The sequence below is a fragment of the Channa argus genome, chromosome 19 (assembly GCF_033026475.1).
Source record: "Channa argus isolate prfri chromosome 19, Channa argus male v1.0, whole genome shotgun sequence".
In the NCBI taxonomy this organism is placed as follows: Eukaryota; Metazoa; Chordata; class Actinopteri; order Anabantiformes; family Channidae; genus Channa; species Channa argus.
Window position 1 is genome coordinate 11330539 of NC_090215.1, and position 13110 is coordinate 11343648.

The following is a 13110-nucleotide window of genomic DNA, read 5'->3' on the forward strand; positions in this document are numbered from 1 at the left end:
CCCGACTGCTGGGTCAGCAGCTGACGTATGTACTAAACAATCCACCGTGTGGACCGACAGGCATGCTGGTACATTAAGTCCTGGGGTTAGTAAAGTCATATGAACACACGTTAGATTCACAGTCAAGAAACTACAAGTCCCACTGTGGCTGATGCAAGGAACGCTGCATCCCCTCGATTTGCTGCATTTACGTTACCTACTCCCCGTATGGTGTTGACTCCGAGTTCGAATATTATAATGATACATGTCTACTTTTGTGTTTTTGTAAGAGATAAAAATGACGAAAAACGTTAATCAATGTGTTTTGATAAATTATTTGACATTTTTAATGTCGATTACCTCGTTGTATGGAGGGTTGTTTACTATATATATATATATATATATATATATATATATATATATATATATATATATATATATATATATATATATATATATATATATATATATATTTTTTTTTTGAGGCAATACATGCTCCTGTTAGGTATAGTCATTCATGGGTTGACCAAACTGTTTATGCATAAATGTTTATATTAAATTTTAAAGGGTTTTTTGTAGTCCAATTAGATGATGTCATCAAAAAAAAAAAAAAAAACATTGCCCAAAGTTTGTCGCTTTTTAGTTGCGCGGACCCCCACGCTTAGCCTTTCCGACAGAACGTGAAGGCGGCGGCAGCAGCAGCCATCCGCAGCGCCCAGACTTCATTCAGTGAGTGGCAGCTCCGTAATGAACAACAGGCTACCTCCGTCTGTCCTGTGTGAGTATTACAGCTCTCAGCTTTCTTAAGAAGTTATCTTAATTTATATTTGTTGCTGTTTAAGTCGGAACTGAGACTTATTGTAGAAATGTCTCGTGTTGAATCGGGCTTTTATGTCTTTCCAAAGTCATTACTGAGACGTTTGCGGACAGCGTGGTCTTTTGTTCTCTAGGTAAATATCTGGATTTGACAAAAAGCGAGCTGGATATTATTTAGCTGTAGACGTTGCCCCATTCTGGCACATTAGCATCTCTTTCTTTGTGTAGATAGTTTTATTTATTTAGTATTTTTACCTTTGTGGGATTTGTTTCTTATGTTTAGCAATTTAGCCCTATGAAGTGACCAGTTTAATCCAGTGTGGACATAAAACCAGAATGCCTGACGAGAATAGGCTCGTTTTTGTAAAAAATACTTTGGACGTGGCAGCCAGTCCTAATATTTGCAAATTTTTAAATGTCCTTTTTTTGTGTTTTTCTTTTATAGGATGCTGCACTGCTATGGGACAGGTTGCTGTCTAACAAAGAGCTATAAAATCAACAGCAGCATGGGATTTTAGGAGATCATTACAAAGACAGCTTCTTTTGTTATTTGGTGTTTTTATATTTTAATCTAGTATTCATTTATATCAAATTAATTAATAAGTAATTTGATAATAATATTATAGACTATGAAAGAAGGAACTTCATGTGACAGGGAAGTGCTGCTTTAAATAGAAAAAATGGAATAAAATATGCACACAACTAGAGAGGTTCAGTCCTCTCTAGTCCTTCTGGCAGGACACCGTCTTTGCTCCAGCACCCAGCCCTGCAGCAGCTCCTCTGTGTCCTTATGTGTCCACTAGTTAGTGACTGACTTGTCAGCACAGCAAGGAGCCCATTGAAGCTGAAAGTCCATCTGCACCATGAGTTCTTTGGAAGACGATAAAACTGGGAGTGATCTGTCTGAACCTTTGGACTTCTGTGAGCTCCAGGACCAATACATGGAGCCAGAGAACAGCTTCAAATCCAGGAGCCTACCCATCCTGAATGGTCCCTGTCAGCTGGAAGGTAAGAATACAGTGCCTCGGTTGGTCAACACTACCCATGCCTGTGTGGCTGTTGACAAGAGCACCGAGCTCCAGCCAAAAACCCCAGACTCCAGCCAAGCTGAATCCTCCTCCTTGAGGACAGAGGTCTCCCCCTCTGTCTCCAGCGTTGTAGGGCTCAACAGCTCTCTGTGCTTGGAGGGCCTCAGAGCTGCTGGCTCTGGAGGCAAAAAACCTGGTTTCCCTCTCAGCCGCCTTATTCACATCCCAGGTAGAAGATATGTACGGGTCTTTCTGAGGGACTCTCGCTGCTTCCTGTTCTGCATGTGCTACCTGACCTTCATTCAGTCCCTGATGGTTTCGGGCTACCTGAGCAGTGTCATCACCACCATAGAGAAGCGCTACAGTCTACGCAGCTCTGAATCCGGCCTGCTGGTAAGCTGCTTTGACATTGGCAGCTTACTGGTGGTGGTCTTCATCTCCTACTTTGGTGGCAGAGGTCAGAGGCCACGCTGGTTGGCTGTGGGTGGTGTGGTCATAGCTGTGGGGGCAGCACTGTTTTCCCTGCCCCATTTCATCTCACCACCCTACCAGATTCAGGAGATGAACTCTTCAGCAGGTCACAAAGGCCTCTGTCAGACTGGCAACAGCAGCAGACGTGAAACGCTTGATGTTGCATCGTGCCCTCATGACCAGGAAGGCAATGAGCACAGCCTGTACGTGGCTCTGTTCATCTGCGCCCAGATTCTCGTGGGCATGGGGTCGACACCGATCTACACTCTGGGGCCCACCTACCTAGATGATAATGTGAAGAAAGAAAATGCGTCACTCTACCTGGGTAAGTGAAGCTGAATGTACAGTAGTCGGAAGAGAAGAAAAGACTAATATGTGTGCGCACAGAAGTCAGAGAAAGAAATTGTAGAATTTATTTTGTGGTTATACACTATCCAGACTTGCTAAATTCAATGTAATAAATATGAACAAACCACCATTTAGTGCAGAGCAGTTTCTGTAGTCTTGTATTAAACTACAAACCACACAAGACTGGAGTGTGTGATGGAAAGAATGGAGAGCTCTGAGGTTTCACAGTCAGTGGTCTGCAACACAATTGCTGTCAATTATCCAAACTGCTTTCATTTCTTTTAAAATATTTTGAATCTTTGCCTTGCGATATATTTAGTAGAGAGCTTTCAACTGGGCTGGTCCCAGGATGTTTACTAAGAATGTATGTACATGCATGTACCCCCCCCCCCCCCCCCCCCCCCCAAATGCTCTGTGTCCTTTTAATATTAATCTCCACAGTATGTAGACTATGCACCACACCATCACACCGAGGTAAGTAAAGACACTGCTAAGTCTACCTTGGGCAAGAATCGCATGAGAGCAGAGTGTGGGGAGATGAGCAGAACTGGGTTTCTTATAATTAATGGTCCAGTATTGTGTGTGTTGTGCACGGAAGGCTGACAGCAGTATGGCAACATACTCTCATCTGTAGCCATTACAAAAAAGGGGTTTTCTGCTGTGTTTCAGTGTTATCATGTAATTTATCTGGTATGCAGGGGCTTTGCTGGCCTCAGTCGTGCCGCTCAGGATTATTGCCTATACATACATACCACATACTATACATAGCTCACAGAGCAGATCATAATTGCAGAAGTAATCTCTCTGCCTGTCGGTGCCCCGTAGTTGGATTAGTGGGACTCAATCTGGTGTGGCATTTCAGGTCTTTGTCCCACTGACCCCTGAGTTGGGCCACAACCAATAATTCTTTCTTTATTATATGTGATCTATGAATTATTGTGTGTTATTAATAATTTAAATGGCCAGTCTTGAAAATGTTAAAAAAGTGAAAATGTTCATTGTGTGTTTTAAAGTCTAGATGATTTATTCAGATGAGCACTTATGGTGCAAAGCTAGAAATTGTTCAATGCAAACATCATTCTAACTCTTTGTATGCTAGAACCACTGAAAGTGTGTGTTTTTGCACGATAAATGACTTAAGGGATTAATTGATCCTATTTGTTGCAGTGAATTTATTATAGTCAGTCAATTAGTGGATCATTATTTCAGCGTATATAATTATTTGCAAATACATGTACTGCCAGTATCTCTGTCTGTCATCTTTGTGTGGTGTGTGTGTGTGTGTGTGTGTGTGAGTGCCTTTGGATGAAAATCAATACAGAGATGGTTGCACAGCATTAGCCACAGTGCTGATGACACTAGGCTTTTATCACAGTATTATGCAGCCTATGGAGCATTTTCAGAGTTAAGTCCCATTGGTGTCTGCTTCACTGCTCTAAAGACCCAACATTGATCAGATCCCTGAATCACAGGGAGCCAATGCAGCCACTGAACCAGCTAGAAAACAACCTCCAATATACTGATATACCAATATACTGCCCTTACCCTGGTGCTCAGGGAGCACATTATAGCTCATAACTGCTCGCTGAGTTGTCACGGTCAACTGTCAGGCACCTCTTCTCTTATAGATGTGCATCAAAAGATGCAGTTGCTCTGGTGACCTTTGTGACTTTTTTCATAGGAATCACAGAGAGATAATCCGTTTTGTTCCAGCTAAGCCATTGTTTGGGAAAACAGAGACATCGTCTATTATGATTCACATATTTTAAATAACCATGGTAACAAAGTTTGTGTTTTGAGTATAGTTTTAATCTCTGAGATCCCCTGAGGCATGTTGTTAGATTTGTTGCATGAATAAGCCCCAAGTGAAGGAGACCAGGAGGTGCTTTTGCATTACTGTGCATGGAACTCTATCACAATTGACAGTATATGGTATAGGACTTACTTTGGTTCACTTGTTTAAATATATACTTTGACAAGTATAATAATTAAACAAAAAGCATCAGTGGTTTCACCTAAAAATCCACCTTTCCTCCTGCAAACTGAATGAGAGCTTGTACTGCAAAACCCTCGTTAATCATTTCCTCAACTTCATTTTGCAAAGAAATGAGCTGCCTATTTCTTGAGGAAGCTTCCACAAAGTTTAGCACAGGGATTCTTTTTTCATAATCCCATTAATGTAAAGCCCATCTCACTTTGCACTGGCTCAGAGGTACGAGGTCTGTCAACTGTAGGGCAATGCCATTCTATACTGAGGGGTGCTAGTTTTTTTAATGTTATCTTTAAGTATGCATGCACACACAGTAGACATTCCTTTTGACCAGTTACCCCATTTCCCAGCTCTGGCCCCACGTCACTATGGTAATGTAACAGGCACCGCATCTGAACTTAACCTCATTTACTCTATTTTATGAGTAAACGGTCAAATTGGTGTGAAGGTCACTTGGCTTTGCAGATCTCTTTTCAGGATTCTTTTGGCTCAAGTTTGAAAGTAGCCACTGTGTGCACTTTTCTACCGCTTTCCTCAGTCTTTTCTCGTTTTCTGCTCTGACAGACTTACAGTACAATGTATTATTCTTGGCATCCCTATTGCAAATGTTTGTCTGTGCCCTTGTCTGAGAAGCCACTCAGCTAGTTGCAGGTTTCAGTACAAAGGATACACTGGCATAAATAGATAGTGGTCTCTGTTTTCCTGAGGTCTTCAGTGTGTCATCCTCTCCATCTGACTTGCCAACACAGTGACACACAGATTTAAATGATCAATAGTCTAGATTGTCCTAATTGAATTGTTGATCCATTCTGTGCTTTGGTCAGTGGCATTAGTTATGAGAGGGGAGCAGTTTTTTTTTTTTTCCACTGAAGGCGATTGTGATTTACAAGCTAATGATGCTGAGAAGATGGTATTGATGAGGGATGAATGTAAAAGTCAGGCCCGATTAGTTAAATTGTCTGTATGTCCACAATACCCTTTAAAAGAAACTAATTTTGCAGTAAAATAAAACTAAAACTAAAAAAAGTTTAAAAAGTTTTAAAGTTTTATCAATGCACTTTTTTAAAATAGCAATTTTATTTTGTAGTGTTTGCAGCTGTTTTGCATGCAGAAATCTAAGTTTAATTTATTCTTTTAGGCTGACATAGCCCTGCTGCTGTTTTTGGTGCTTGTTCATTATTAAGTAATGTTTTGTAAGTTACTTATGAAAACCAAGGGCTTCTTATGTAGCTATTGCTGAACACATGGGGACCTTATTTACCAAGGAGCAGGGGTAGTGCCCAGTGTACAATCCTGGTATGAACACCTCTTCTCTGCACTTCTCTGATATGCATAGACACACTCACATGCTGCAATAAGCACGAGAGGTGTTCCTTCTGCTCTCTCCTCTGATAAATTTAGAAAAAACTGTTGTTTTCAGTCCCTCTCCTGAAGTGTGTGAGTGTGTATGAAATGTGTGTCTTCTGCAAATCAGAGAGAAAAATTAAAAAAGAATGAGCAGTTAGTTTACACTCAACCCTCACAGTTTCCATGTTTCCAACATAAGGTTATCAGTTATGTCCCTGGCGCTCAGTCAATATTATTAAATTGTGTGTCCCGCTTTGCTTGGCAGCAGCCAGAGCAAATGCAGATTGTGCACACTCAGAAGCAAACACAGAGGTCCCCAGAGATCCCTCGCCCCCTTCTCTCTCTGCCCCCCCCCCCCGGCTGACAGATCATGTTTCAGGAATTTCTTAGGGTACACATTTGGGCCCTGAAAGAGGCTGGCACACATATATAAAGAAGGCTGGTTGGGTTTCATCATTGTTCCCTTGGCATATTCTCATGGAGGTTTTAAATATCCCTGCCCCCTTTTCCTCCACACATCATGGTGGCCACACAAGCCCTTAGGTTACTCAGCAGAAGGCGACCTTTTTAGCTGCAGACTGCAGGGCTGCCAGCTCGGACTGCTACTATTACTACGGGCTGATCCTGTGCCACGGATGACTGTGCCTGTGAGTAGAAGTGATGGTCAAACACAAAGTTCAGATAAGCGTGAGAGGGTTTCCAGAGGCAGGGTTCCTAGGCAGAGTAGTATAGCGAAGTCATTGCTGTACCTCATTGGCTGATAACTAGTGGCTGTTTTTCTGTGTTGTGGCCGGCAGTGTGGGAAGGTTCCTGGGGAAATGCCACTAGAGGTTTGTGTGATAGCAGGAATTCGCTGAAACCTTTTGTTTTCAGCTGTACAGGGAATTATGAACATTTTTTTTCTTTGTTCTTGCTGACTGTCTGGTTCATGCTGTTCCAATAAATCCTCCTTGATCCCCAGCTTATGTTGAATCACATTAAAATTGAATAATGTCCCACATATAGCTTGAAAATGGTTTAATTGTTACTACAGGGGAACACTGTAGGACATTTCTCACATAATCTGGGACATTTACACCATATGAGAACAAAATATGATTCAGAGTTTCAGACTGACCCTTTTTATGTTTGGGTCGTGTTAGGCCAGATGTTATATAGTTATATAGACCCTACACATACACCCAAACAGCTTTATTCACTTCCTCCAGGATTTTTTAGGGATGTTTATGTGATTGTTGTGGCCTAAAGTGCCCGATTTCACAATAACATTTCAGTGTTTTAAATAGCAATGTTTCACAGAATTCACAGTGCATTGGTTAAATTAATTGTTGAAATTGCAACAGCAAATTCCTAGAGGGACTGTCTAATATTTAAAATGATTTCATGATTATCAAAACAGCATCTGTCAGTGTGGACAAAATGCAGTGACTCATTCACAGTCCAGTTTACATCTAACACTTGTTAATGTGACATCTGTACTCGCAAATGTCTTTTTTCTCTTTCCTCACTTTATCCTGTCTGTCTAGATGGAAAGCTTTAATATTGCCAATGTCTCCTTGAACTGTCAGATCAAATTCACCTTCAAAATTGTTTTACAACCTCACAGTAAAACAAATAGACTATTAAAGACATCCCAGTTTAGTTGTGCTTTGCCTTTTCATTTGTGGGGTCAGAAATTAGTTGAAAATTATTAACAGATGTTTATATGTAGCCAGGTTCAGTATGTCTAGTGACTGCTGTGGGGACACACAGTACTGTTTTCATTGAAAGAGAAGGTCTATTTGAGACGTATTAGACCTGTTTGAACTCTTGCTGGCTCAAATACTAACAATTACTAAATCGAGACACAGCCTGAAAATCTGCGTCAAGCTGAATTACATTCCTGTCTTTCCCTCATGGGCATGTTATCTGCTCTGCTCAGTCTGACGTCCATGTTGATTCAGCCTTTAGGGTGTTGTTTTGTTTCAGAGATGAAAAAACCTCCCTTTATTCTAGCATTATGACCTCTCAGTGTGGTGCACTGGCTATTGTTCTCCTTGACCTCTGTGCTACAAAGAAGGCGATTGAAGGAGGAAGGGATACTGGATGGACAACTGTTAATACCATTTGCTGAATAAGAACACATTAACCACAGAAATGCTGTTGTGTTTTGGGGGAAAAGTGCTATTATTCACAAATACGAGCGTAATGTCAACACATTTTTCATGCATTACCGCATTTCTATTGTACGTTTCTCATTAAAATTTTTACATTTTTATGCACTGGGTGTCCATTTTTTTTACTCTTGAATTGTTTTTTCTCCCCTTCTCCTGCTTTGCTGTGTTGAGCCTCCTAAAGGAACAGGAGCCCACTCTAAGGGAGACGATTAACACTTTATGTTTTCTGACCTCACCCTACAGGATCGCGGCTGTGCACACTGAATAAAAACAGACACGCACACTCACAGACATGTAGATGTGCTGCAAAATTATACACATACAAAATGAAGCCTGACAGGCAGAAAGAGCAGAGCAATTTTCACTGTGCACATTTATGTTTGTCACAGCAGCTCAGCCAGGCTGTGTTATACCATTAAATGTAGCATCAAGCTGGTTGTGCATTATTTAACTCAAGCTAATAGGCTAACATGTAACTGTGATACAGCTCATTGGAGAGACAGTGTTTTGACAAGAGTGGTCCACTGATGTTAGATGACCGATTTTGCTTACCATGGAAAGTTTAAAAGGCAAATGCAGTCTAATATTTTATTAAAGGTACATGGTATGATTTGTATAATGATCTCAAAATATATTCTTTTCTGCTGCTAGAGCACGATTTTTGTCATATTACTGTTTGGATTTTATTCCTGTAGCTGTGCATTGTACATGCTGGGGAGCCTAGTTGTTGGTAGAGGGTGTGCATGAGGAGAAAGCAGTTGCTAAGAGAGGGCATGGTGTCTGCATTTACACAATATGCATGCATATGAGCGTGCATGTACCTGCAGTTGGGTGTGGGTGAAGTTAAGTGGGAATAAGTGTTTGCATGAAGTGGGGTTACAGCTGCAGGGTCAGACACTTGGTTTTCCTGCAAGCATGTAGCGGTATTTAAACATCTGTGCCTGTGGGTAGAAACAGCAGTGAAGCTTATCAACGTCAAGGCAGGCTTCAGAAACTCCTGTCACAGTGTGTAAGAGGCACATCTGCTGCACGATCCTACCTGCATTCATGTTGTGAATGAAAGCAGGACTGTGCTGTGTGGTGTTTACCATCTGCTACATGTACTGCTACAGTAATTATATCCACATAAATAGTAATCAAAGTATTCCAGATTAATTGTTAAGATCACATAAAGTTAGTCATTAATACATTTGTTTAGGCCTTTATTCTTCAAAATACAAGTAATTTCTGTTTAGGAAATGGAGGGTAAACAGGACTGTAAGTCTGAAAATATGCAAGCATAAAGAACAGTGGTAAATGATGAAAAACATGCCTTCCTATCCTGGGTAATCTCAGATTTGTTGTTGCGTCTTGAAGGCAAGTCATTACTTATTGTAGACTGTTAGCTTTGTTTTAGAGAGAGCTCTGCAGGTTCTGAGTCAGCATTCTTTCTTGTTTACTTTATTCTTTGGGAGTTAGTGGTACCGCGATTGGAGACGGTTGGGTAGAGGAGGAGGTGCTGATGAATCGTAGAATTCCTGGCAGCAGTTGGAAGCCGGGGAGCTTTAGCTCTGTGGACCAGATTGCTGTGCCATGTGTGTGAATGAGGGAGGCTAAAAAGCTGCAGGTGCAAGCTTGTGTCAGACTAAGACCTCAGCCCCCATACTCCCAGCTCTAATGGATTCACACACAGACCCCCAAGGATTAGAGGTACCTCCCACCCCCACCAAGACCAGATGCCTCATTCATGAACACGCACCAGCTGAATGATTATTTGTAACCATCTCAAATGGTCATTTATTAACAGACAAACGCAGAGGGAAACCAGGCTTTGGGATGTGTGTGTGATTTATTATAGTTAAATGATATTATCCTCCTGATGGTTGGACGTTGTGCACTTTTGAGCATAAAATAATAAAGACAAAGCTTGAAAATGTTTGTCAGGTGGTGGTCTGCATCATCATAATGACTCATTTAATCTACAAAGCTGTGAAGCCAAACATTTACTGTGATCGATTGTCATAGTAAAAACCCTTTATAAATCCCAACTGTGTCCTTAATTTCACAAATCTGACCACTAATCCTAACTATATTAGAAATGTGTTGCCTTAACCTCTCAACCCGAGAAAACAAACTCAACAGAGGATCTCTCTGCTTGTACATCATATTCTATGCATGTTAGATTACTTACTGACTGCTACTCCTTTGTGAGACAACCATTCATTGATTCATTTCAATCATCTGTCACGATCAGTTAGCGAAGGGTCAAATTATGTATTATTTTAAATTGAGTAAAAGAATTGGAAATGAAAGTCACTAAGAAAGATGTTTTAGGAGTAAATGAATTGGCAAGTGTGCGAAAAACCTCTGAGAGTTATTAGAAAGGGAGAAGGCCCAGAGAGATGAACACATTTCTCTTAGTCTCTGCCTTTGGATGATATTTCATCACTAAAACAGTTAAAGAGAACTGTGCTGGTTTGATTGGCTTTTCACAAGTGAATAGTGCAAGAAACAGAGTGAAATAAGTTTCCATGAGGGCTTTCCAATAAATAATGCTATGCAGCACTGGCGTACACAGTGAGAACTTTTTTCCTCCTCTCTAACAAACACTTGGCTAAAAAAATACTACATTGTACACAGCATTCACAAAAATACTTTTCTGGGTGTAGCAAGTCATAGCAACAAGCTTCAGTAGCTTCATGTTTATACTAGAAAAGGCAATTTCCGAGGAAATTACGTGGGAGAGCTGTTAATTCGCCCGGTAGAGGCCGACCGCTCAGAAGCTGCAGAGAGCGGACGCGCTCACACGTTCAAAGCCACAATCGCTGAAGAGAGATAAATATGAACAAACAGGAAGAAAGAAGATGACAATAAGAGGAAAAAAAACAAAAGTCCAGGAAAAGTTGAATTCAGAGAAGAAGAGAAAAGTAGAAAGTAACAACGGAGGAAGTAAATAAGTAAAAAGTTGATATTTAAAGTGCAAAGAAACAAAGGAAGAAGCAAAGTAAAAAGTTAAAATTAAAAGGCTAATGAAAAAAGGAAGAAGTAAAAAAGTAAAAAGTTGAAAGAACAAAAGTTAAAAGAAGTAGAAAGAAACAAAGGAAAAGGGAAATATTCAAAGGTAAAAGAAACAAAGAAGCAAAGTAAGAAGTTGCTATTAAAAATGTAAAGAAAAAAGGAAGAAGTAAATAAGTAACAACTTGAAATCGCAAAAGTTAAAAGAAGTATAAAGAAACAAAGGAAAAGTTAAATATTCAAAGTTAAAAGAATAAAGAAAGAAGCAAAGTAAAAAGTTGCCATTAAAAGTATAGAGAAAAGAGCCATTTTAAGACCATTTTAATACTGAAAAACTGAAAAAAGCTTTTAATTTGAAAGTGTGTTTCTAGTCTCTGTGTGTAGTTTTGTGTGTGTCCATTGTATGTAGACTTCAGCATAAAGTCATTTTAACATTTAAATGGTAAAAAATTGAAAAAAGTATGATGAAAGGCTTTTATTTTGAAAGTGTGTTTGCTGTAGGTCAGTATTGTCAAGTCATGCTACAATATGAACCTTTTATATCACAACCACTAGGATCAGCAGACAGTTGCATTAACTTCCTCTCAGTGACTATAGAACTGTAGTAACAAATGGTGACCTGTTCTGGCAGGAGGAGAGAAAATGGCCGACCTAATAAACGGCCTCCGTGGGTGGATCAGGAGTCACTGTAACCAACACATTTAATCAGTCAGTCAGAAATAGCACTTGTTAAACCTACATTGCTTTACTATGTTGTTTTTCTCTGTTTTTGTGTGATTTGTGTGGTTTCTGTGTGTGTGTGTTTATGGTTTCTGTATGTGTGTGTGTGTGTGTGTCTCCACTGTGTATCTTTAGGAAGCAAAACTGTCGCTGTACACAGACTGTGAAGTGCTTAGACTTTGCCTCCCAAAATGGGCAAAACTTGAAAAGTATTAGTCCTATCGAAAAAATTGAAAAAGTCTTTAAATTATATTTAAAGATACTCCAAAAAAATGAAGGCATGGTGGCAATTTTAAAACAGAAAACGGAGAAAAAACATCAAATCGCTCCCAAGAGGGGATATTCTGAGTGTTTTTAGGCTTTCAGTCTGTATAGTACAAATGAACAAACGTGCACATTATTTCATTTTCAAATACAGGCCTTTATTTTTTTTTGTGGCATGTCTTCTGTCTCAACAACAAAGCTTAAAATATTGTAATAATTTTCTTGTCAAGGTAAGATTGTTTAAAACATTTAAAAATTTTTTTTACTTTTTAAGTGTATATATAAATATTTATGAAGTGTGAAAACATTCATAAAATGTTAATAATATATATTATTTATACATTAAATATTAAATATATTATTTAAACATAATGAACTAATTAACTAGGCTATGAAGTAAAACAATAAAAAAATGTACATAATAATTGGATACCCTGCAGTAGGATATAAAATACTTTTCCGTCCAATGCCAGTTCACACAGAGTTTTGGAACACTGCAGTCCTGAGGATCTCCACTGTAAAGTGAAGTAATTACAATGCAAAACCTGAAGTAAAAAGATAATGCTAATGACACTGTTGTACTCTCACCTGTAATATAAAAGATAATTACTGCAATTGTGAATGGTAACAGCCTTTACCAACAATAACAATAAACAGGGTTACTGTTAGTTTGGTCAAAGAGAGATCTCTTATGAGGAAAGTAAATTAATAAAACAGTTATTATAACGTGTTCAGAAAAGGCACTGTCAATTTGAAAATGATGACTTAAGAATAACTGATCTGCAGCAATATGGCTGATCACTTACCAAAGGATCAAGGGTAGTTAAGCTCTACTGAACTGACCTGTGTAGAGCAATGCAAATACAGATGGTACTGTCGAGGTAGAATTATGTAGTTGATCCTGACAAGAAAAAAACAAGCAATAATAAAGTAAAGTCTACAAAATAAAACAAATTTAAAAACTGACATGATCTTCAACGCTGCAATGGAGCAGAAG

The 13110-nt window shown here is 39.4% G+C and overlaps 1 protein-coding gene across 1 annotated transcript in view; it reads left to right on the top strand.

The window, feature by feature from the left end:
- Positions 1-657: 657 nt before the first annotated feature.
- The window catches only part of slco5a1 (solute carrier organic anion transporter family member 5A1), a 46936-nt gene continuing 34483 nt past the window's right edge, over positions 658-13110 (top strand). The window contains exons 1-2 of the mRNA XM_067486681.1: positions 658-757; positions 1241-2619. Coding sequence (XP_067342782.1) covers positions 1659-2619 — 961 coding nt within the window. The 5' untranslated portion in view covers positions 658-757; positions 1241-1658. The remainder of the gene's footprint in view (positions 758-1240; positions 2620-13110) is intronic.